We start from the raw sequence: 24476 nt of genomic DNA, 5'->3' as shown, positions 1-24476 counted from the left end.
TTTTTTTCATTTTCACTGGAAAACTGTAATGTCTCTCAGAAGTCTGGGGAGTCCAGGTGTGAAATTATTAGTGCTTGGACCACTTTATACCCAGTTAGTGTTCATATTTTAAGGAGAAGGAAACATAATAAAACCTTCCATTGACTTTTACTTTGTGACTGATTCTGAACAACAGAAAAGGAAAAACAGAAACAATAAGCACTTTAATTCATTGTAGGATGAGTCCTCAATCTGAAGATGAAGGCCAGATTGTTATCTTAAGTGACTGACAACATTACAGAAAGGATCCCTACAGAGATAGAGTTTTTTGTTAAAGAGGAATATGACTTTTTCGACCAGAAACAGATGTTCTCTTCAAAGACACCAGACTCCATTGAGAAAAGTGATTTTACCTAACAGAACACAGGGAGTTACTTACTCCTGCCTCAATCTGTTTATTTGTTTGTCTTGTTGTGAGACTTTGGGGTTGTATTAATGATTAGCTAGGATCCAACACTACACAACAACACAAACAGACTACTCAGTTGAGGCAGAATAGATCAGCAACTGCTGTTTTCTTCAAGGTAAAATTCCTTTTTTTGTCAATGGTGTCTGGTGTCTTTGAAGAGAGCAATGTAACAAAAAAGTAATCTTCCTCTGTAACAAAAAGGTTTATCTCTGTAGGGATCCTTTCCGTAATGTTGTCACACACTTAGAATAACAATCTGAGCCTGTCAGTGGAAAAACAAGAACTTTTAGTAGACGCACTTTGAGTGGTCCTGAAAGATTACATTGCAGCTCATTTTGCAGCTGCCTGTATAGCTACTACAAATCTTTTTGTACCTGTCAGTCATGTTTCAAATATGTATAAATAGGGTCCAGACAGAAAATGCTACATTCCCCCTTAATGTAGTGCTATAAAAATGAGTACATGCTTCCGCCAGCAGGGTTAAGAAAGAAATTAATCTTCGTGTTGGACTGAAATCTCTCAACAAGTCTCTCAAGTGTCTGTGCTTTATTTTTCTTTATTTCTACAACAATACATTTTTGCATTGGAGGAATGCATCCTTTCTTGCTACATCAATAGTAGTGTGTACTTCATATTGGAATGTATCCTCTGATGTCCCCTCCTTCCTAGAAGTAAGAAGTAGGAGACTTTTTGTTGGAATGCAGTCTCGGATATGTCCTGTTATCTCCAGCTTGGCCTTGCTGATTTGCCTGACTCCCTAGAATGATTTGACTTGTCTGAGAAGGTCCCGCTGTTATTCCGTCGGTGGCCTTTAGGGGGACCCAGTGAGTCTTGGAGCGTTGAGCGAGTCGGTGCCCTGATGCTCTGAGACCTCGTCAGGGGGGATGAGGAGGACGTATTAGCAATATCTGAGGATTTGGAGGTGGAGGAAACTCTCAGTGAGCCTGTTCGGGTAAAAGGCGAGGAGGTGCCTGTTAGGGTGATAGTGGAGAAGGAGCTGGTCTTGGGGGAGGATTTAGGGGAGGCGTCTGAGCCAGCATGGGATGAATGAGGAGGAACAAAGGTAGTGTGAGTCCGTCTGAAAGAAGACGAGGCAGTGTTTCTGGCAAAACTTGGAAGGGGTGATGACGAAGGGGTACTGACTTTGTGTAAAGGAGTAGCAGGAGCACTGACACTACCTCCGCCACCACCTCCTTGAGAGAGCGCCCTTAGCGTGGAGCGACACATCTTCTCCTCTGGTGGAGGTTTGGGTTTTGCTACGGGCTTCCGGATGGACGGCTTCCTCTGAAGGTCCTGTTTCTGCTCTCGGGCAGATGCCTGAGTACCTGGAACCTTCTGGTCCTTCAAATCCTTGGGGTCCGGAGTTTTGTGGAGGCTAGACCGTCGGGATGAAGGAGCAGTCGACGGTCGAGCATTCATGGGGCTGTTGACATTGAAGACCTTCAGTCCTGCGGTTGCTGAATTGCTTGAAGAACCTCCTTGGATGCCAGGAGGCTTCTCGAGACATTTGCCCAGAGACGGAGCACCTCGGTTGGACCTGGAGATTGGAACTACCCGCCTCATGCCCTGGTTCTCAGAGTTTGTGAGGGTGCGGACAGGCTTGTACTTGTTGGCGTACAAGTTTGTGTTTGGGGTTGAAGGTTTTATTCCAGCTGGTCGAGTCTTAGAGGTAGTGATGTTCTTGGTGGATGATTTGGTGGAAGTTGATGATCCTGCCTTTGCATTGGCGGAAGAAGATGCTTCTTTGTGTTCATTGGTTGCACTACAGGAAGCAGGTTTGTTTCTGCCTTTATTAACTGGTATTTGTTCTTGTACAGCCTCAACATTTCTCTTCTCATTGGTGGAGGCCTCTGCTTCTTCCCCTTGGTTGGCTGCTTCCTTGGAGGCATCTACGGTAAGAGCAGGCGATTCATTGGCTGGGCGCCATCTTGGGGAAGGGTCTTGAAGTGATGAGTCGTCACAGCGGGAGACAGGCACCGGTTGGCTACTGATGGGTACAGGCACTTGCTTTTCATTGGCCAGTTGAGGTTTTAAAGGCGTGCCATTGGCTGTGATAGAGGAAGCTTGCTGACATCCTGCTTGATTGTCACTCCTGCCCTGATCCTTCTCAGTTTGTGAATGCGTATTGTCAGTGTACGTGAGCTCGCCAGCTGCCTCGCATACACTTGTCACACACCACACTATCACCTTCTCCTCTTGTCCCACCTCTTCCTCTCTTTGTGTCAAGGAAGAGCTTGTTTCGGAAATTTGCACGTCAGAGTCATTCTTGGCTTTCTGGACTTGGGATTTGTCCATTATGTCTTCTTCCAAATCCTTGACTACTATATCGTCCTGGTCTTTTCCATGAGGGCGCCTGATTTGAGCTCCTTCATTGTGATCAATTGAGGTATTGACCTTGTGGAACACTTTCAGCTCAGGTACCAGTGTGCATTTCTCTACAACCACAGACATGTTGCCGGTGGAAGTGTTGTTGCATTCTAACTTCTGGTAGCTGCAAGCGTTTTGTCCAGTGAAACTCTGATCATCTTTGCTAATTCTAGCTAGTCCCCCCCTCAAATTTGATTGAGTTTCATTGTCTGGAAGAGTTCCCTGGCTGCTAAAACTTGAGCCCAGTCGATCTTTGCCGTTGTTGTTGTGGTCGGATTGCGGGTTTGCATCAGAGGTAGATTTGAATATATCTTTATCCTTGGGACTGATGGTGTTTAATTGAGTCTGGGTAGCATCATAGCTGAGGTAAGTGGCGGTTGCATGGTTTGTATTTATAACTATCTTAGGAGGTGAGCAGGGGGCTTGTGTTGTAGTCTGGCTCTCTTGATGCTGCTGGTTTTGAAGGAAGCTGAATGTCCTGAGCCTTGGCCGAGTCTGTGGGGAGAGTCCTGGACTTCTAGTTTCAGGCGAGGTGGATAGAAAAGCTTTCTGCTCACTGTGCTCAAGGGTCCCCATCCTCAGAAGCGTGCTCAGCTCGCGCTCAGCAGCAATGGACGGCGAGGTGGATGGAGAGTTACGGGAGCGCCGTAAGCTCCCAGATCGTCCCAGAGAGTTGGTAAGGGGTGAACGAGGGCAGGTCAGGAAGTCCACCACCTACAACAGAATCATGAAGTGGTTATTCAAAACCAGTGTATTATTTTGTGTGTAATTGTGTGTCAGTGTTTGGTTGTATGTGTGCTCTTGTACCTCCTCACCCCCGGCCCAGGAGTGCCTCTTTTGCTCCTCCAGCTCCTGTATCCGCCGACATCGGGCTGCCTCCTTAGCCTCCCTCTCCAAGTTCTCCTTTAAACAGAAAGACAGACAAATGTTTAATGTTTTATTACTACTACTGGATGGACTTTTACTTGTAATGAGTATATTTAAAACATGATTTTAGTGATTTTACTTAAGTAAACTATCTGAAAACCTCCTCCACTTTCTTGACAGTATGTTTCTATTGTTGTTTATATTAAACAGTGTCTGAATCTTAGTGAGTGATGTTACCTTGACAGCATCAGTGAACTTGCAGCAGAAGGTGTTGAAGATGCTGAAGCAGTCATCCAGTCTGAACGTTTCTCGGTCCTCACAGAAGAAGTCGATCAGTTCGCTGCCTTCCTTCTTCAGCTGCTGCCGACTGTAGCGCAGCGAGCACAGAGACGAGGTCGCGGACTGACAAACAAACAAACACACTCGTAAAAAAATTGGCATTTTAAGTATACCTTTATGCTAATACTGATGCTAATATTAACACTACTACTTCAGTATAGGATCTGAATACCTGCAGGAAGCCGTCCAGTTGCTGCAGCAGCTCCGTGTCTTTCTGGACATTTTCCTCTACTGAGCGAGTGCGAGACGTCAGCCACTGCAGGTCAGTGTCTAACGTTTCTACGGATATCCTAGAAAGAAAAAAATGTATAATAACCACACACATATTTGGGAATAGTAGCCTTTTTTTGAGAATTTAAAGTGTTTAACATGTGTGATTATGAAGTCTGACCTGGCTGCAGGCTGGACGTGAATCAACTTCAGAGGAAACTCCAACAGATTGTCGTCTTTTTTCTGAGCTTCCTGAAGGACAAAGGATGATTAATTATTTTCTCATTAAATGTTTATTTAATTATTAAAGTCATATCGGAAAAAGCAAATATTAAGATCAGCAAATATAAGGCTTAAGTGGCATTTTTCTACAGTATAGTTCTGAGTATTTCTTCCATCACTGCAGGACCTGCGAAGACATAATAGACTCTTAACCTTAAATTTGACCTCAACCAAAACCTCATTTATTAATACCTAAACATGTCTCACACACACACACACACACACACAAGTAACTGACCAGAGCGACAAAGTGCAGCAGGTTCATGCCCGGCTTGTTGGCCTTTGTGTCAGCCAGAGACAGGAGGGACGACAGCTTGAAGCCCACTGCGTTTCCTGCATAACCTCCCTGCAAGATACACAAAACAACACACACACACACACACACACACATACACGCACACAAAAAACAACACTCAAAACAATTAGGCACAAACACAGTCCTTGACATTTAAAGGCTATAGCACATTTACCCTACTTAAGTCTAGTCATTGTCCATTTCTGTTCATTTGTACTTCCACCAAATATACCAAATACCACACTGTCAGAGTAAAGATGGTGACGTGTGTCTACAATTATGCTAGCAGCATAAAAAATATATATGATTTAATCTGGGATTAAAATGAAGTTAAAATAAGTACGTAAAGGGGTTATGGTGTAGTCTTTCCCTCCCTCTTTGTTTCTTGTCTAATTATTCATGGATGCAGCTTTTTCACTCACAGCGTTGAGGATGTTTCCGGCCTGCAGCACCAGGTGGAGAACAGCGTGGAGCTCCTCACAACACATTAACTCTGGAGGAGGAGGAGGAAGTCTTTATTTGCATCAGTGCACAAACAAACAAACATGCTGCTTCAAATCACCATGTGGAGGAAGATTAAAGAATAAAAAGAGGCAGGAAAAGTGGAAAACATCTTCATACACAATGAAAAAGGAAGTTAGAATCCTAGAACCCCTGAAGGCACCACAGGGTGTGAGTGTTGTCACCAGCAGTGTTAGCATGTGCAGGGTTTGTTAGCAATTCAGGCAGTTATCAAGTTCACACACACACTGCTAAAAATAGTCCTCGTGTTAGACTGTATATTGTGTTTGAGAGGGGAGGAGGCTGTGTGACAGAGGTTTCACGGCAGGTTTCATCACGCTGATGTCTCATTTGCATGATTCTTTTCTTTAATCAACTATGAAGAAAAAAACGAACAACTCTGGAGTTTGACATTTTACTCGACAAGTCTTTTTTTGTTGCCATCAAATCCCACAAAAAAACGAAAAAAACACCAGAATTAAAACTGATTATGGACTGTTAATTCATCTTGGTTCATGTACTTTTGGTGAAGGTGCTAATTGACAAGAAAGACTGTCTGTGCAAGCTGTTTTCAAGGTTTTGTTCTGTGTTGCAACTGGGAGCTAGAGAGTCCAAAATGCTCCTCTATTGACTATAAAATGCCACACAAAGAATAAATAGTTCACGAATACTAAGAAAAGGAGTAATTGCTTTAAAATAAACAGTGTGATTCTGTGATTTGTTGTCCTGTACTAATGCTGACAGTTAGCTTGCTACCTTGCTAAGTGCCAGTTATGACACTAGCAAGCTAGTTTTTAACACTTGAAACAGCTGTTTGTTTTTCAGTGACAGTTAACTTTGGTGTCTTCAAGCCATATCTATAAACTGTCAGTTCTGTATTTAACACATAGCAAGCCAGTAAAGTCCTTAACATGGAAAACTACTAATTTTTGCTTCCTACAAACTGTCACATTCAGTTTATTTAAAATATGTCATCCGTAAGCGACCAAGCTAGCTAGCCTGCCAACTGTCAGGCTAGAAAGCTAGCTAGCCTGCCAACTGTTCCGACAGAAACCATCGCTTGCTTATGTTGCCAACTGTCAGCTAGCAAGACTGGCAAGAGTCAAAGTCAGCTCATTTCTGATTCCTACTGTCAACATAGATTTTTTTAAGCATGACCGGCATTGTTAGCAAATGATTGAGCAACCTAGCATATTGTCAGTAAGCAAGCTAGCAAGGTCTTTGAGAAAGAGGGTTGCTCATTTCCATTCTTTACCGACAGTGAACTTGGGTTTTTTTAACCATGATCACCATCATTAGCAACTGAGCTAGCTAGCTTGCCAGTAATCAATTATTTTGCTCACCATCATGTAAGCTAGTTAGCTAGGTATATAACACAGGAGACAGCTGTTCTTTTCCATTGCCTAATGACAACCAACATTGGTTTCTTTAACTATGATCACTGTTGTTAGCTACCAATCTAGCTACCTTACTAACTCTCAGTAAGCAGGCTACCAAAATCTTTATCTTTACATGTCAAACCTTTGTTTATATCCATTTCCTACTACAATCAACAATGATGCCTTTTTTAACCATGACCAGCATTGTTAGTGACCAAGCTAGCTAGCATGCTAATCATTTTTTAGGTTGTAAAGTGTCAAAGTTAAGAAATGGTTTCTAACAATTAGCTGCGAGAAGAGCTAGTTGGTCAGCAAGGTTTCTTTTTGCAATAACCACCAGTGTTTGAAACCAAGTTAGCTCACTTGCTAACAGTCAGTTGGTCTCACTGATGTGTTTTTAATTGGTTTTGGATAACAATGGAGCTCTACGGTACAGAGGAAGAAGATCATACGGACAGATGTATTCTCATGTATAGATGTGTTACCTTTGGTGGCAGAGAGAAGGATCTTAATGTCTCGTTTCATGGCGTCACACGCTCCGGGAAACTCCTCTTTCAACAGCATCAACTCGATACGCACCGAGTAACTAGACAGAAATCATTATTACATTATTGTCTGATATTTTTATTACACATATATAGTTATTCCACCTAACAGTAATAATTCTAAACCAAAGTGCATGCTGTATGTTAGTCACTATTGCTCCTCCACATTATCAGCACATTCTCCATCAGTCTTTTCCTCTCTCCACCATCTGCTGCTGACAGAGACTCTTAAGGCTTCAACTCCATTAGTTCTGGAAGAGAAACCGCTCAGTCTGTTTTTGAGTCTTTATTTGGATCCCGGCTCGCTCTCACAAAGTGTTTGTGTTTTAAGGATCCGCATAAAAAACAGATTGAAACTAGAAGAACAAAGAAAAGAAATGACTGATTTTGTAAATCAAAGGACCATTTATCAAAACAAAAACAACCTCTGCAGTAAATTAGTGGAATAAAAAGGCAGCCAGGAGCCTACAAGTGTTATTTGCAACCATTACTAATTAATTAACACTTTAAACAATATAAATAAAAGTGCTTCTCCCCAGCATCTGAAGGGTCAAAGGTCAGACGATGCCGGGAGAAATAAAACAAAAAATTCAGAAACTTCTCACTAAAAGGAATCGTTTGACATTTTGGGAATATGAGCTTTTTGGATGTTTAAAATAACACAACTCTACAGCTGGAAGGCAGTTAGCTTAGCTTAGCACAAAGACTGGAAACAAGGGGAAACTGCTAACCTGGCTCTCTCCTAGCTTACCTCCCAACACCTTTAAAGCTCATTGATCGGCACATAACATCCATTAAAGTCGTAATTATATTATATTATATTTTAATGACAGATATGTATAATATGTTAAACTCACGAAACTATAGTAACTAAAATTAAATTCTTGAAATCTCCATTTCTTTCCCTACAGGTGGCCCTTGAATCTCCCCATACGATCATAATGGATCTGGAGCTGTGGATTTCAAAGGTCAAAGGTCATTTGGTGAGCCTGGCCTCTCACCTGGGCAGCTGAATCAGCAGGTAAACAAAGCAATCGGCCAATGAGAGCTTAGAGATGTCGCCTCGGTACGACTTCAGCTTCTCCACCTTCAGAGGAGGAAAAAAACAGGTAAAAAGAAGTATTGTTAATGTGTGTGTGTGTGTGTGTTTAAATGTGTGTGTCTCACCTCCTCTGTCTCTGGCAGCAGCTTCAGCAGCTCCCTCAGAGGCTCCGCCCCATAAGCCTCACTGTTGCCATGGTGAATATCTTCTACTATCGCCTGATTGGTCCTGAAGGAGGAAGTGATTTAACAGATAATTAACAGGCATCAGGCAACAGAGGAATACTCTGTTACACAGACAAATTAAAGACTATCACTAATATTAGAATATTTAGATGATTTATAAATTGTTTATTAATAATTCTCTGGTTCCTGTGAGGATTTTCTGTTTATCATCTCTGCAAACCGAATATTTTTGGGCTGTTGGTTTGACATTTAAAAGTCATGAAACAAAGAATAAATCTCAGAAAACCAAACAGAACACAGTTTACTGAAATCTAGCTGAACTTGAATTACTACAATTTTCAACACAGAAAAAAGGGAAATAAATAAGATTTCAACAAAAAATCAAAATTTCATTGTGATTTTTTTGTTGCCCTTTAAGAAGATGTTTGTAGTCTGCGTTTTATGACACATTGCAGCTCTCGGTTTGTTTCTGTGTCACACCCGTCTGTCACCCTCATGCCTGTATGTCTCTCAGTCTGATGCGTCAACAAAACACAAACACATCCAGAACACTTTCTCCCTCAATGTTTCTCAACCAGACCTCCGTGTACTGAGACAGTGAGGATGTAAAACTACAGATGTTAAAATGGAAAATTTAAATTGAAGGGTCTAGTTTTCAAAATAAAATATGGCAACAGTGACTGACCGTTTGAAGGTGTGAGTGAATCTAATTTATGTGTTTTTGTGGCAGCCATGTTGTTTTTTTTAATTCATAAAAACATTTTGACAGCAGAGTTTTGAACAAAATAAAAGCTGTGACGTCACCATGGATACATTGAGGTCAATTTGTGGTTGTTTAGCATCTCTTTGTGGTCATTTTGCTTCTCTTTGTGGTTGTTTTGCTTCTCTTTGTGGTTGTTTCAAATCTATTTGTGGTTGTTTTGGGTCTCTTTGTGGTTGTTTAGCATCTCTTTGTGGTTGTTTTGTTTCTCTTTGTGGTTGTTTCATATCGCTTTGTGGTTGTTTCATATCTCTTTGTGGTTGTTTAGCATCTCTTTGTGGTTGTTTTGCTTCTCTTTGTGGTTGTTGTGTGTCTCTTTGTTTCTGTTTGTGGTTGTTTTACATCTCATTTGTGGTTGTTTTGTTTCTCTTTGTGGTTGTTTTACATGTCTTTGTGGTTGTTATGTTTCTATTTGTGGTTGTTTTGGGTCTCTTTGTGGTTGTTTAGCATCTCTTTGTTGTTGTTTTGCTTCTCTTTGTGGTTGTTTCATATCTCTTTGTGGTTGTTTCATATCTCTTTGTGGTTGTTGTGTGTCTCTTTGTTTCTGTTTGTGGTTGTTTTACATCTCATTTGTGGTTGTTTTGTTTCTCTTTGTGGTTGTTTTACATGTCTTTGTGGTTGTTATGTTTCTCTTTGTGGTTGTTTCACATGTCTTTGTAGTTGTCATGTCTTTATTGTGGTTGTTTAGCCTCTCATTGTGGTTGGGTTGTTTCTCTTTGTGGTTGTTTCACATGTCTTAGTGATTATTGTGTGTCTCTTTGTGGTTGTTTTGTGTCTCTTTGTGGTTGTTTAGCATCTCTTTGTGGTTGTTAAGCATGTTTTTGTGGTTGTTTTGAATCTCTTTGTGGTTGTTTTGCATGTCCTGTCTCTTTGTAGGGGTTTTGCGTCTCGTACTGGCAAAAAAACATTTTGACAGCAGAGTTTTGAACAAAATAAAAGCTTTTTGTGGTTGTTTTAAATCTCTTTGTGGTTGTTTTGTTTTTCTTTGTGGTTGTTTTACATGTCTTTGTGATTGTTATGTTTCTCTTTGTGGTTGTTTCACATGTCTTAGTGATTATTGTGTGTCTCTTTGTGGTTGTTTAGCATCTCTTTGTGGTTGTTTTGCATGTCCTGTCTCTTTAAAGGGGTTTTGCGTCTCATACTGGCTATTCAGTATTTGCTTTTAAAAAGATAATCATCTTTCTAATGAGGACTATATTTAAAATAATATACATCCATTTACTAAACCCAATAAGCCTTACGGGTCTCAGAGTACTGGAGCCAATCCTAACTCACATTGTATAATATATCTCAACCAGTCACATGTCATTAGCGTCTCTGCCTGCAGTACTTCACAACGTGCTGCTGGCATCACCTCAGTGTTTACCCATAATAAACCAGGATGAGGGCCTGCACACATCACAGCATCTCTCTCACACACACACACACACACACACACACACACACACACACACACACACACACACACACACACACAATCACACCTTTTTTTGCCGGACTTTAACCCCGGGTCACAGAGGAGATATTTGTTCAATCAATCAAATAACAGACAATCTCAGCAGAGAGATTTACCTCTTGAACTGTTTGAGGAAAATCCCGATGTTCATCCCCCGCTTAGAGTCCAGGATGGTGACCTGGTAGAGAGACACAGACACAGAGGGGGGAGGGGGGAGACAGGTGTTAGTGTGAGGTCAGAGCCCAGGTGGAAACACACCTTCAGCAAACAGCAGCACACGGCAACCTGCATCACACACACACACACACACACACACACCTCCTCTTTGGCCTCCCTGAACGAGCTCCTGCTCTTCCCTCCCCTGGTGGGCGTGGCCTTGGATTGGTCGTTCTGACCAAACAGCTCCTCAATGGTCTGGACATCGATCTGGTACTGCTGCTGTACCTGACCCTGAGTCCACAGGTTGGCCCGCCCCTTCACCTGGGGGACACACACACAGGTTTAAGTGTATATGATGCTTTGGTTTAATTAAAATGTGACTCCTTTTTGCCGAGCTCATCTCTACCTGATCCTCTGGAATTGTCTTCCAAAAGAAACTCCTCACTCTCTTCTTCTTCCTCAGACCTCCTACAGGGTTTCCCAGCCCGGGGAGCAGGGGCGGCATGGGAGGAGGAGGGGGAGGAGGTGGTGGAGGAGGAGGAGGAGGTGGAGGCGGTCTCGTCCGATTGCCCCCAATATCAGATAATCCTGAAGGAGGAAACGTCTGAACGGCAACGGCCACGCCCTCCTCCTGCGGGGAGAAAGCCTCCCTTTCATTGGCCGGGGAGACGCTGCCCATCACGTGCATCCCCCCAGCTGATTGGACAGGAGCAGAGAGGGGAGGTGGAGGTGTTTTTGGTGGACAGGTTGGTCACCGAGCTGATGGGCGACCATTGTTACAAGCATGGTGAGAAGGATGAAGGTGGGTCATCGCTTTAAGAACATCAGAAGGCGCTGAAGGTCAAAGGTCAAACGATGCTGCGGAGAAATAAAAAAAAGAAACTCATATCACAGGAGGAAATGTGTTGTATAGACATTGGAAAAAAACAGTTGGCAGGCGGCCATGTTGGACTGTTGGACATTCACCTTCATGAATACTATATAAGGTGTGTGTTGTACTTAATTAAATAAAAGTTAATTAAACATTCATCACGTTAAGTTAAACATTTACATTAGTTCCATGTGTGTGTTTTGCTGTCGAGTCTTTTCTCTGCTGGAGCTTCACGTGTTTGTTTTCTTTTGATCAAACAGCTTCAACCTCAAGTTTCTTCATTTTCTTCACACTCATACATACACATATTCACACACATACTCACACACATATTCGCACTCATATTCACACCTCCTCCTCAAACATCACAAGTCTCACGTGAGGTCAAAAACACCTGCGGTTCAAAGGTGTTCCTGTCTGTACTGTGGCAGAATAATAGACTTAGACTTAGACTTAGACTAAGTCTAAGTCTATTATTCTGCCACGATGCCAATGACGATGCCAATGACGATATTACTTCAGTTTCAGTTCATTTAAAGCATCAACATCATTAGTTTTTGTTATTTGGATGAATTCTGATTATTTACCAACATCATGCTCTTAATTGTTACTTTAAAAATGTTAAAAAGATGTAAAACACGTCCTTAACAATCACAGTTATGGAAGAAACCGTGTTTTGGACAGACCAGCTCCCCAGAGGATGAATCCCAATTTGACTTTAATTACATTTCCTATAGCGCAACAAAAAAGACAGCATTTGAAGCTTTACATGAAATAAATCAACAACAATACAGGAATTATTATAAAATTACATTCAGATGTTCATGTTTTCCGGAGGTTGAACTGTGACAACTTTGATCGTCCTCTGAGTTTTCATCTAGCGCCACCAGCTGGTTAAAGTTTACCACCAAAGACCCATCAGCCTCAGCTCTACTTTGTGGTTAGTGCTGATTAGCAAATGCTAGCATGCTTACATGCTAAACTAAGATGGTTAACATGGTAAACATATTACCAGCTTTTATCATTATGTTAGCATTGGTATTGTGAAGATGTTAGCATGTTAGCTTGTAGCTCAAAGCACACATGCAGCTACAAAACAGCTTCACAGAGCTTAAAGGTTTTTTTTTTCCTGAACTACTGTTTTAAAATGACAGAAGAAAGTTTCACATTCAAACTTAAATTTCTTGTTTTGTTCAACAAGAGTTTCAATTTACTTTTATAAAGACATAAAAAGCAAAATGTCTTCATATTTTAGAAGCTGGAAACAGAGAAACAGAAAATATTTTGGGTCTGAGAAAGACTTCAATAACTTGATGATTTTTTAACACAGATAATTTCAGGGCTAAACAAAAATATCAAGAATAATATAATAATTTTAAAATAAAATATAAGAATATTTCATAACCAGTTTCTACTAATAACTTCTCTGTTTTGTTCACTTCTCTGTGCAGGAAACACTTGTACCATGAAGTCCATATATGGCTCCCTCAGCATCAGGACGTAATTCCTGCACTACTTAATTATTTAACACACACACACACACACACGGGGTGATTCCCCCGTGTAAAGTTCTGGATTCATGTCGACCAAGTCTTACACTTCCTGCTGATGAATTAATGATGAATGTGTGTGTGTGTGTGTGTGTGTGTGTAAGCGTGTTACATAACTTAATCTCACATCTCTGTTAGAACGCCTGATTTCTTCCATCAAACTTCCAACGTAATCATGCTAACAATGTGTGTGTGTGTGTGTGTGTGTGTGTGTGTGTGTGTGTTGGGTTACTGCTGATCCATTTAGTTATTTGGAGAAAAAAGACCCATTCCAAAATCCATTTAAAAATGTGGTAATTTTATTTTGTCTACAGATAACAAAGATTATAGATTACATCGTTATTTTAGTCATACTGCTTCAATAAGTTGCTTTAGTTCAGATTAAGACTTTTCACTGTCTCTTAATTAGTTTTTAAATAATGACTTTCTGCTTTTTGTTTACAATGAGGACTTTGGTTAAGAGCTGTTGGAAACAGCTAAAACGATCTATTTTCCTTTAAAATAAGCATGACCTAGTGAGTTTTTTTGAACTGGAATTATAAGCACATGATAATTTATCAAAAAACGTCTAAATTAATTAGATTTGTTTGATTTATTTGCTAAATAAATACAAGTAAACACAAAATTAACAGAATTCACAAAGGAGTGGTGCATTGTTCTCTTCCTTGTAGAAAGACAATGGAATAGAATGTGTGTGTTTTAGGTGCCAGGGCTGCCATGCGCTACCGTGGCAACCACTCAGAATGCTACTGATCACCGTGGTAACAAAGCAGTGACAAACAATGACAGTTTGTTTACTTGGCAGACAACAAAATGGGGGTCACCATGCGTCTTTGTGTGTCTTTGTGTGTGTGTGTTGCGGGGTCGGACTATTAATATTAATCACAAAAATGTCCTCCTGATTTTATTCTGGTGTTTATGCTTTTATTATCTCTCCCTCCATCTTGGTTTCCATCTCTGTCCGTCTTCAAATGCTCACAGACAAAGGTTCAGATGACTCTCTCTCTCTTTGATGTGCATTTAAACTCGAGCGACCGTGACATCGCTGACATCACCCAATCACGCGACTCATATTGTAAAAATAGACCGGGACCAAATTGCTGACCCGATTCACACGCAGTGATCTGATTGGTTAATGAGGTCAAAGGGTTGATGAGGAGTCAGTGTGTGAACCGATGAATGCAGTACTATATTATTACTACTACAACCAATACTACCGCAAAAAATACTGTAGATATTTGTACTATTTCAGTACAGTTGCTAAAACTGCTAATGCTGTCATGACAAGTCGAACTACACTTTTGAGTGGTACTACTATTTCTAATACTACCACTGGCATTATAAGTACTACTGTGGATAGCATTATACTATTACTGCTATTGATACTTGTAGTATTACTACAACAACTCATACTATAACTGCCACTGCAACAGTTTGACTTTACAGTTTTTGTTTAAATATAAATTTACTATTGTCCTTCTGTGGCTACAACTAATGCTAACTAGTGTAACGAGTAGTAGTAATACGACTGTAGCTACTACTTGACCAACTAGTACTTACAGTGTTACTGCTGCTATAAAAAGTTGAACTTATATTACTTCTATTGCTATCTCTACCACTGCTGTACTACTACTACCACCACTACAACTTATACTACTAAGTAGTAACATCTGTGGCACCATCTCTGCTATTAACAGAATTACTACAAGTGCTACTAGTATTACTGCTTCTTATACTAACGAAACAGGCAGCGTAGTATTAGTAGAAGTACTACTACTGCTATACTACTACTCGTAGCCTACTACAACAAGTGATACTCGTAGCCTACTACAACAAGTGATACTACTAACTACTACTAATACAACTACTATAAGGAGACCCCTTGAAGCCACTTCTTTTAGTACTGCTACTGCTGCTATAACAAGTACTATAAGAGGAGCTATAATGACTACAATTGCTACCTTTATTTAACCAGGAAGTCCCTTGAGATAAAATCTCTTTTACGAGGGAGACCTGGCCAAGACAGCATACCAGTTACAGTTCCAATAAAGATAAAACAATAACAAACGGGAAATACAATCATCAAATACACAAGGAAAGGACTACGACCAGCTCAAATGAAGCAGTTACATTTTTCAGAAACATGGACTTTTAACATTTAAATTAAGCTTTAAGTTGTTCCAGGGGAACTAGATTTTCAGGATGTAGTTTGCTCTGCAGATTGTTCCAAGTCCAGGCAGCAAAGTAGGAGAAAGTCCTAGTCCTAGCTCTGTACAAACCCTTGGAACCTGGTAAGAGACCCATCTAGTGGAACGAAGCTGGAGACAGGAGTAGCCAAGTCCCTGTGGCTACTACTACTGATATTACAATTACTACTACTACTACCACCACTGTTCTAGTTATTGTGATACCATCACCATCATTATTATTGCTACTACCTCTGCTAATCATAGCAGTACCACAAGTGCTACATTGCTAGTCCAACTAGCACTGCAACAGCAACAATTACTCTGTTTATTTTTACTATTACTAACTAGTTCTTCCCAAACTGGTACTTGTAGTGCAAATGCTGCAACTGCTCTACTAGTTAGCTAGCTAGTTAGCTAGTGCTGCAAAAACAAGTTCCAGTGGTTGAATACTGTTAAGTACATGTACTCAAGTACTGTACTTAGCTACATTTTTGAGGTGCTTGTACTTTATGTGGTATTTATACTTTTTACTTTTTAACTCTCATTTCTCACAGGGATATAGTAACTTTTCAAATGATAATTTTTTGCTTCACAGTTTATTTTGGTACTTGTACTAATTAGAATTTTAAACAGGACTTTTCATCTAAGTAATGGAGTCTTTAAATTACATTCTGGTAGTTGTTACTTTCTTTAGTAAAAAACTTAAATGACTTATCCTCCAGGTAGTATTTACAGGTTTGTTTAACAGGAAGCGACTGGTTGGTCTAATTGGTTCGTGAGTGTTCCCATCACCTCCAGAAGTCACGACTCTCATCTGGCAACGACACCTTCGGGTGACGCAGGGCGAAAACAGCTGATAGTGTGGCTCTGTCTCAAATGCATGCTGGGAAAACTGCAGTGACAGTGTAATTCTCCTGATAGGAACAAACCACTGCAACACTTGTTAGTTGGCTTTTCTCAGCCGACCCAATTATGATGCCTCCGTACAGCCATCTCCTGCCTCTGCTCCACATTCCTGCAGTGTCGGCCATGACCTCAATACTGAGACCAGAGCTAGAAAAAAACGCAGGAGATGAAGGGACGACTTGTGAAAGAGAAAATAGACGGAGTGAATGAGTAACTGACAGTGACAGTGCATGAAGAACCTCTGATCCACCATGAAAAATCACTCCTCCTCATGCTTTGTCCTGCTCTAATGATTCTCCTGACAAACTGTCCGCCTGCTGGCGGCTTCACACATCAGACGTTAGACGTTAGCTAGAAGAAGCTGTCAACTGTGGGTTCCCATTATGAAGGAACAATTAGAGAACAGTCTGTTAGTGGATAATAAGAGCTGGTGGAACAGGACGGATGTGGTTTGTTTGTAAATGTATTCAGCTGCCAACAGCCTTAATTACACACCAAGCAAACAGGTAAAATATAACTGAACAGGTTATTCTTTAATAGGCACGCTCGTAGTAGTCACATGTTAAGTGGCTGATAAAAACTTTCAGCAGCTGTTTTTGACTGAAAATCAAAGTCACAATAAATTCAAACAGTTTTGGAAGTATAATTCAGATCCATTGATTAATTAAAAGTCCTTCAGTTGAACTCAAGACTGACCCTGATCCATTGACCGGCATCACATTAGCAACACCTTTGCATCACCGTTAGCTACATCATTTATTGTTGGCTAAAACCAGCACAGTTGGTCATGAAACACAAGTAAGTATCATGGAACACATTAGCTGATGAAGTAACTTGGCAAGCTAGCAAACTTAAGAGTATTTTACTGGCAATAATGTTAGCAAACAAGCAAGCTAGGGTTAAGGCTAGCAAGCAGTAAATAAACGTTATCTGGCCTTAGTTGCTTCATAATGTTACCATACATTTTAATGTGCAAACAACAACCTAGCCAATTTTAAAGCCAGATTAAATCCTGGAGTCTGAATGAGTTAGCTGACTATACCAACCCAAGAGAGTATTGTGCTACGTTAGCTAGCTAGCAAGTCGTTCGTGTTTGGAAGCAAACTTCTGTTAGCTAACAAAATAACACAAAGGTCCCAACATTAATTGAATGCTCCGACAATGTTGACAAAACAAGCATTAACTTCACACTTTTTGGATTTTCTGACTAGGATGTTTGTTCTTTTGGCTACGAGCAAAATAAATATCTGTCAAGTAAGTCAAAGTACTTCATCACAGTAGCACAAATATTAGCCAAAAGGAGGTTAATAACTGGTCATCATAGCAAAGGGCATGGAGCTGCCCTGGGAAGCCAACATGGCTGCCAGTGAAAAGTCACTGCAAACCTGTTTGAGAAATAATAAGCTGACAAATATTTACACCACATACACACCGAGGACAAGAGATGACACACACAGTATTCACTAAACACACAACATGACCTCACATTTCAAACACACACACAGGCCTTTAGGTGACGAATACACAGCAGTGACTCATTTTTTTATACAAGATGATTAATGAAGCTCATCTGGAAGTGATATGAACCGGATATTTTTTAACTCTTCAAACAACGTCGTACTGCTGTATTCAAGTTAGCTAGTCATATAGGAAATATGACAAATTGTTATAAATTCACGGCTAACGGTTATGTAAGCTAGCTGTAATGTACCCTAGCTTGATCAACAACTTAAAAGACAGTAGATGGTGAAGTCAGCCAACAACTAACATTAGCATTCAACCACCTACTAGCTAACATTAACATTAATTAGTGTTACATGATGTGATTGGAAAAGTGTAAATTCGTGGCTGATGGTAACGTAAGCTAGCTTGATGAGGAACTTTAAAGGGGTGTAAATTAGGAGGGACACCAGGCATATAAACAGCGTACGTTAGCAATTAACCAGCTAAAAGCTAATATTACCATATGATGGTTTTGATAATGTGATAGAAACAGAATACGTTCCTGGCTAACAATAATGTTAGCTAGCTAACGGTGGTGTTATGGAGGCTGGTGGGGGACTTTGTGTGACGTGGTGTCAATGAAACCACCTCTAACTTTACTAAACAAGAACAAAGAGCTCTAGTCTTACAATACAATAAAAATCAACTTAATGAAAAGAGGAATAGACAGAGAAAAGAAAGTTTCTAGTTTGAATGACTGGAAGCAAAAACCACCACTACCGCCATCAGTTAATTGCTGACAGCACCGTCAGCCATGTTAATGCTTTTTCCAAAATGCAACAGCTGATGTTTCCCAAGTGACTCTGCGGAAAAAAACCTGTCTCTGGCCTTTTAATATGAAACTCTAGAGAGTTTTGGATCCACATAAACAGAATAAGTGCTGGTTTGCTGAAGGAAAGAGGACAAACGAGACACTCAGACCCTCGTGTCTAATCCACGGTGGTTGACACTGAGGTTAAATTCAGATAGTTTCCAGACTGAGACTTAGGTTTGTGGATGGAGAGCTGCATAAGATCCTATATCACTTTGAGCTTCTAAAAGTCGAGGATGATTAAAAATATTATGGATGTTAGGTCATCGAATCTGGCAAATCGATTGCAGAAAGTTCAGACACCCTTCAAATTCTACCAAGGATTTTCAAGAATTAAAGTTAAAGAACCTTGAATGATTAAAACTGTAACCCATTGTTAACACATCCAACCACAACCAACAACACAACCACCTGTCAGCATCATGGTGATGGTGTTTCTAAAGCTCTGTAAGCCAAAGCAGGGAGGAAACTGCTTCAGACAGCAACATGTGACTCACAGCAGGCTTTAAATATATTTATTTTCTCTCTCTTGTGATTTCTTTAGGTTTACAGGCTGCCTGGTTGTTGCTCAGCAGTCTGACAGATAAGCTCCCACACTTTCTCCAGCAGTGACAGATCTCCCAACGCCTCAGTTTGAGGATTACAGCAGCAGGTCAGCAGAACGCACCGTCAGGCTCAACATATCAGGCTGGAAAAATAAAACCACAGTATTGTTTTTAAGGTCAAGAACTTTCAGGCGAGATTCTAAGAAATTATTCCAACTTATTCCAAATGATCCCATAAATTTACAGCAGCCACTATCCTAAAGATACTGTAAAATCGTAAAATCAAACAGAAACTATTCCAGTAGTGACCCAGAATCCTTTGAGAAAGCCAATGAATAAAACATAGAGATTTTTCTCAAACTAATCCCCAGATACTAAGAAGTCCTCTCCGAAATTACCCAGAAACGTGGGGCTGTACTCAGTGCTAACGTCAACATATTAAAATGCTCACAATAGCAAGAATCTACTCAAAAATAACCAATAAGTATCCAAGATACCACTACCAATAAGTATTGAAGAGGCTATCCAGAAATCTACCCAGGTATAACCACTAAATGTCCAACAATCAATCCAAGAACCTATCCAAAAGCTACCAATAAATGTCCATGAAATCATCAAAGAATATATCCTCAAATAGGCTATAAATATTCAAGAAACTATTGCAGAATCTGCCCGGAAATTATGTAATTTAAAGAATATCAAGAATTCAAGAATCTGTCCAAGAATTTACTTAGAGATAACCAATAAATGTCCACGAAACTATCTAAGAATTCAAATTCAGATCTCCAATTAATATCACACCAACTGTCACAGAATCGACTCAAAGATAAACGTCCAAGAAACTATTAAAGAAAACACCTATCTATCTACCCAGAATTCACTAAGAAATATTGAAGAAACCCTCTAAGAATCAAACCTCATTTCAGCAATAAAAATCCAAGAAACCGTCTACCATTGAACAGCCACAAAACCGTGGTGAAATCTTACAATAAATTACTAAAGATACCCAAGAATCTCTCCAATAATCTACTCAGAGATAACCAACAAGAGTTTACATTTAAATCTCAAATTAATACCCAGTAAACCTTCCAAGAATCTAACCAGAAATTAACAATCAATATCCAATAATCTATTAAAGAAACCATCAAAAATCTCTCCACAAATCAGGAATAAATATCCAAGAAATCATAAATGGATCTTCCAAGAAATTACCAATAGATATCCAAAAATCTACCCAGAGATAACCGATAAATGTCCAAGAAACTATCCAAGAATCTATCCACATTTCCCCAATATTCAAACACTTACCCAAGGATGAAACCAGAAATTACAATATATATATAAATATTATTATTATTAAATTATTTATCCAAGAATTAAACCAGAGATAACCAATACACGTCCAAGAAACCTTCCAAGAATCGGACCAGAAACTACCAATAGATAACCAACCACCTATCCGAGAATCTACTCAAGAATAATCAATCAACCTTCAACAAACTATCCAAAAATTAATAAGAAATGTCCAAGAAACCATCCAAACTATTTCAAAGTGTATCCCCAGACTGTCCAGAGTCACAGGTGCTGGATGAAGGCTGAGCACAAATACTCAGTCACCCTGGAAACCCAAATAAACCTCCCCGGGGAGGAGGAGGCCTCAGTCTTATTTACCGGACAAACAACAGTAAACATGTGTGAATGAAGTTTGGACCCCCCACACTGAAGTGCTTTTAAACAACATTAGCATGAAAAAAACAGTTTTGGCCGAGATTTTGGGCTTCATTGAAGCAAAAAAAAGTGTTCAAGTAGAGAAATCCCCATTAATCTCTTTCAGGGCTCCACTGAGCGACTGACGCCTCCTTTATTCAACAGAGGAAAAGAGAGAGAGATTAAGTGTACTGCTGTGTTTTACAGTCACAGAGCAAAGGGCTGGCCATGCATTGCTCAGCCCTGTGGTTTCCAAAATGTCATGCTGCTGTGTCTTCACCGGAGCTCCAGGCGGGTCAGGGGGTCGGACGGAACACTCAAACCGACGAGGGTGCACTGAGGCCTGGCTACACTCTGCTGGAACGCCTGGGGGGAGAACCAGCAGGAGACAAAAACACAGATGTTTGTCTCCATGAGGAACATCACAAACTCCGTCCAAAAGTGGATGAAGCAGAAAGGCTGGGGACAAGATGCCATGTTTTTGGGCAGGAATAAAGCCTAACAGAAAGTAAATTATCTCAGGAAAACCCCATTAAAAAGAAGTTTAAAAAAACAGTTTCAGATGTTGTCTTTTTGTCTGAATCCTTTCCTGAATCACTTTTCCTACAAACACATCATCGGATGCACTATAACAGATACAGATAACAAGGCAGCAACGTGTACCTGAGATTCACAACAATTCATAACACAATGATGTGAAGTTTAATTCATCTTAAAATGGGAAAGAATGAGTGCAATATTGTTCAAATGATCACAAAAAAGCAGAATAATGAATTTAAGTCGAAATACAAAGCAGCTTGGTGGATTTCTCTTCTGCCCAATTAAACACAAGTCCAAGATTGAAGAGAGGTCAAAGTTCAGCCTGCACCACGTCTAAGCCTGTGTGCCAGTGAGCAGCACAAGATTAAATTAGTAGATTTTTGAATGGAGTCTGGTGTGACCATGTTTTGCCTTTGAACAGGAAGAAAGACCAAAGCTTGGGCTTACAAGAGAGGACATTCTGTACAAAACAAAGGTGAAGGTTTGATCCCATAGCAGCTGGTCTGCCCTTCTGAAGTGCCCTTGAGCAACACGCCCACACTTGACCTGGTTATGAACTACTAAATGTAATGTAATTTAGCGACAAAATGTGTTTGCCGAAAGAGCCCAGGGTAAATAACAATGCAAAGAAAAAAGTTTTGTTCTGTAATAATATTCTTTATGATTTAACACAGTTTTTTTTTTCTGTGACCTGCATGTAGGTGAGTTTGAGTTGTATGTTGACACATGTAATATGAGTTTTATCACCCCGAGACCCTGGAAATACTCATGTAGAAAAATATCCTTTTCTGTCTGCAGAAACTGCAGAGTCTGAGTTTGCATGCACTTGATCCTGTATGGAAAATAACTCACATAATCGTGAAATTAATATTTTTAAAGACGCACATACACACTTGTAGATCACTAATGCAACAAGTTTCTTGCCTATTCTTTCATAATAAAATGAACAGTGAACAGTTTTCTCCTGTTTGTCTCCTCAATTATATCATTTTAATAAAAGGCAAACAGGACAAAAACACTGTTGGAAATAAGAATATCACAGAGATTAAACACTTAACAGTGTTCAGATTCACTACACACCTAATCAGGATTACTATAAGCACATTAACAGACTATTTTTAGTAATTTTATGAGCAAAAATGGCAGAAATCCACTTGTTTCAGCTTTTAAAAAGTAAATATTTTCTTTATTTCCTTTCCTATATGAGAGTAAACTGAATGGGTTTGGGATTAAAACAGCAGAAAGCATAACAGTTTTAAGACAACAACAGAAAGTGCTACAGAAGCACAAACACTGCAGATAACCATAGGAGTAAACAACAGACACTATAATAACATTCAGTTTGTAGCAATAATACAGGACATGAAGACGTGTGGAGAATACTTTAAGGCATATTACAGAGGTACTAGATAAAGTAGGCGCAATAAATTATAGACAAACTCCACAGAATGACTTAATTCTGAGTAAATATTTAAAATGAATCATTATAACGCCAAAATAAATAAAGTCATTGTTGAGTAGAGAACTAAAGAGCAAACTGGAGGAATATTCTGGAAATATCGTTGCAAAACCATCAAAGATAAAAGGATCTAATAGTGTCAGCAGACCAAATTCCATGCCAAGATATTAAAGAAATACCACAGACGATTCAACACTTCTGAGTCAGTTTAAGCATCACATACACTCTGCCGAAAGAATGTTAAGATTGGATAACTAAATATAAACCGCGAAAGGGGTGCTGTAGAAGCTGTGTTGAAGGCTCGGGCCATGAAAATATCAAAATTGTAATGTAGTCTGGTTGGTGTGAACTGTCAACGTGTAAAACCGCGTGTTAGCCTGCAGAGTAAACTCTGATCAGCACTATAGTAAACTGACAGCGACACTGAATTCAACAGGGTTAAAAAAAACACGATAATGACAGCTGCAATTTCGAGCTAAACTTACCGGAGTAAACGGCTCCAAACGGCGCGGACGCTCTCTCTTTGCTCTTGTGCAAAACCTCCCTCTAAAAATGTCGAATTTTACATCAAAACAAGATTTAAGAAGATCCCGCTTTGGCTCCGGTTGGCACATCCACAAGCAGCGCGCGCTGAGAAGCCCGATCAACACTGACTCACCGGCTGTGGGCGCGTGCGAGAACGTGCGTGCTGGAGAGAGGGAGAAAGAGAGATAGTGAGCCCACGCAGTCTGCGCATGCGTGATCACTCAACCAGGTGGAAAGTGCTTTCCCTGGAACACGCCCACCTGCTAGGATATAAGGATACATGAGCACACATTAAACTAGGTGTGTGTTTGACTTCACAAAGACAAATTAATTTACTTTGTGTGTGTGTGTGTGTGTGTGTGCAGCCTAGATAAGCACTACTGACCCCTCCCTTGGCAAAAATAACAGTCAGGCTTCCTCTCAATACACAGACATAATTTATGGTTCTAAGTCTAACAGTATTCCTCTCTTGTCTTTAAAACAGCTGTAATGTCATAAATAAACAAATAATTATCAACATAAACCATTTAAAAATGACACCAAACTGTCCATAAATCAGTCTGCAGCTTTGCTAGCAACAAAGCTAAAATGTGAGTCCAAAATGTCGTCCATTTTGTCCAAATTCTAAATTTACTAAATACTGATTCCCCTTTCTTTTATTTGGAGGTTTCTTAAAGTCCTGTAGAATTTTGAGTATTTAGTAATTTACATGAAAATTTTGAGCCGACAGCCATGCTAGCAGCTCTGTAAAGGTTTAGACCAAACACAATGCTAACTCAAGCAGCAACGAGAATTGAACAACAGATAATTCCCAGATACTTGTATTACAACAAGTTCAAAAAACTAAACTCGATGAAAAAGAGAAAATCACTTTGTAAAGTGAATAAACACAAATGATCTAGTGCTCAAACTTTAGTAAAGAGGGGTGAAAAGTCGGTTCACTCTTGGTATGCTAACACCAGGCTGTAAGTTATCTAGATACCTGCAGATAACCAGATCTATTCTTGCATCTCAAATTGTGAATCAGACTGTAAA

General features: G+C 40.0%; 1 protein-coding gene across 1 annotated transcript; it reads right to left on the bottom strand.

The window, feature by feature from the left end:
- Positions 1-314: 314 nt before the first annotated feature.
- LOC138601159 (FH2 domain-containing protein 1-like) lies at positions 315-23551 on the bottom strand. The gene is made up of 14 exons (XM_069672739.1): positions 23402-23551; positions 11242-11693; positions 10995-11156; positions 10793-10854; positions 8401-8503; positions 8235-8320; positions 7174-7274; positions 5231-5301; positions 4752-4859; positions 4413-4483; positions 4194-4311; positions 3920-4084; positions 3623-3718; positions 315-3529 (listed from the first exon to the last, which is right to left on the bottom strand). The coding sequence occupies exons 2-14, from the start codon at positions 11521-11523 to the stop codon at positions 1169-1171; spliced, it is 3786 nt and encodes a 1261-aa protein (XP_069528840.1). The 5' UTR covers positions 11524-11693; positions 23402-23551; the 3' UTR covers positions 315-1168.
- Positions 23552-24476: the final 925 nt, after the last annotated feature.

Source organism: Semicossyphus pulcher, unplaced genomic scaffold (assembly GCF_022749685.1).
Source record: "Semicossyphus pulcher isolate SPU_LCO1_2020_fin unplaced genomic scaffold, fSemPul1.0.p SCAF_21, whole genome shotgun sequence".
Lineage (NCBI taxonomy): Eukaryota > Metazoa > Chordata > Actinopteri > Labriformes > Labridae > Semicossyphus > Semicossyphus pulcher.
This window is presented reverse-complemented; position numbering and strand designations above follow the sequence as displayed.

Bases quoted from the DNA above. Each gene is read 5' to 3' on its own strand.
- LOC138601159 (XM_069672739.1), bottom strand. From the start codon at position 11,523: ATGCACGTGATGGGCAGCGTCTCCCCGGCCAATGAAAGGGAGGCTTTC. The intron at 10,855-10,994 runs GTGTGTGTGTGT...TCTCTCTACCAG, and splicing joins TCAGGGAGGCCAAAGAGGAG to GTCACCATCCTGGACTCTAA. The intron at 8,321-8,400 runs GTGAGACACACA...CCTCCTCTGAAG, and splicing joins TGCTGCCAGAGACAGAGGAG to GTGGAGAAGCTGAAGTCGTA.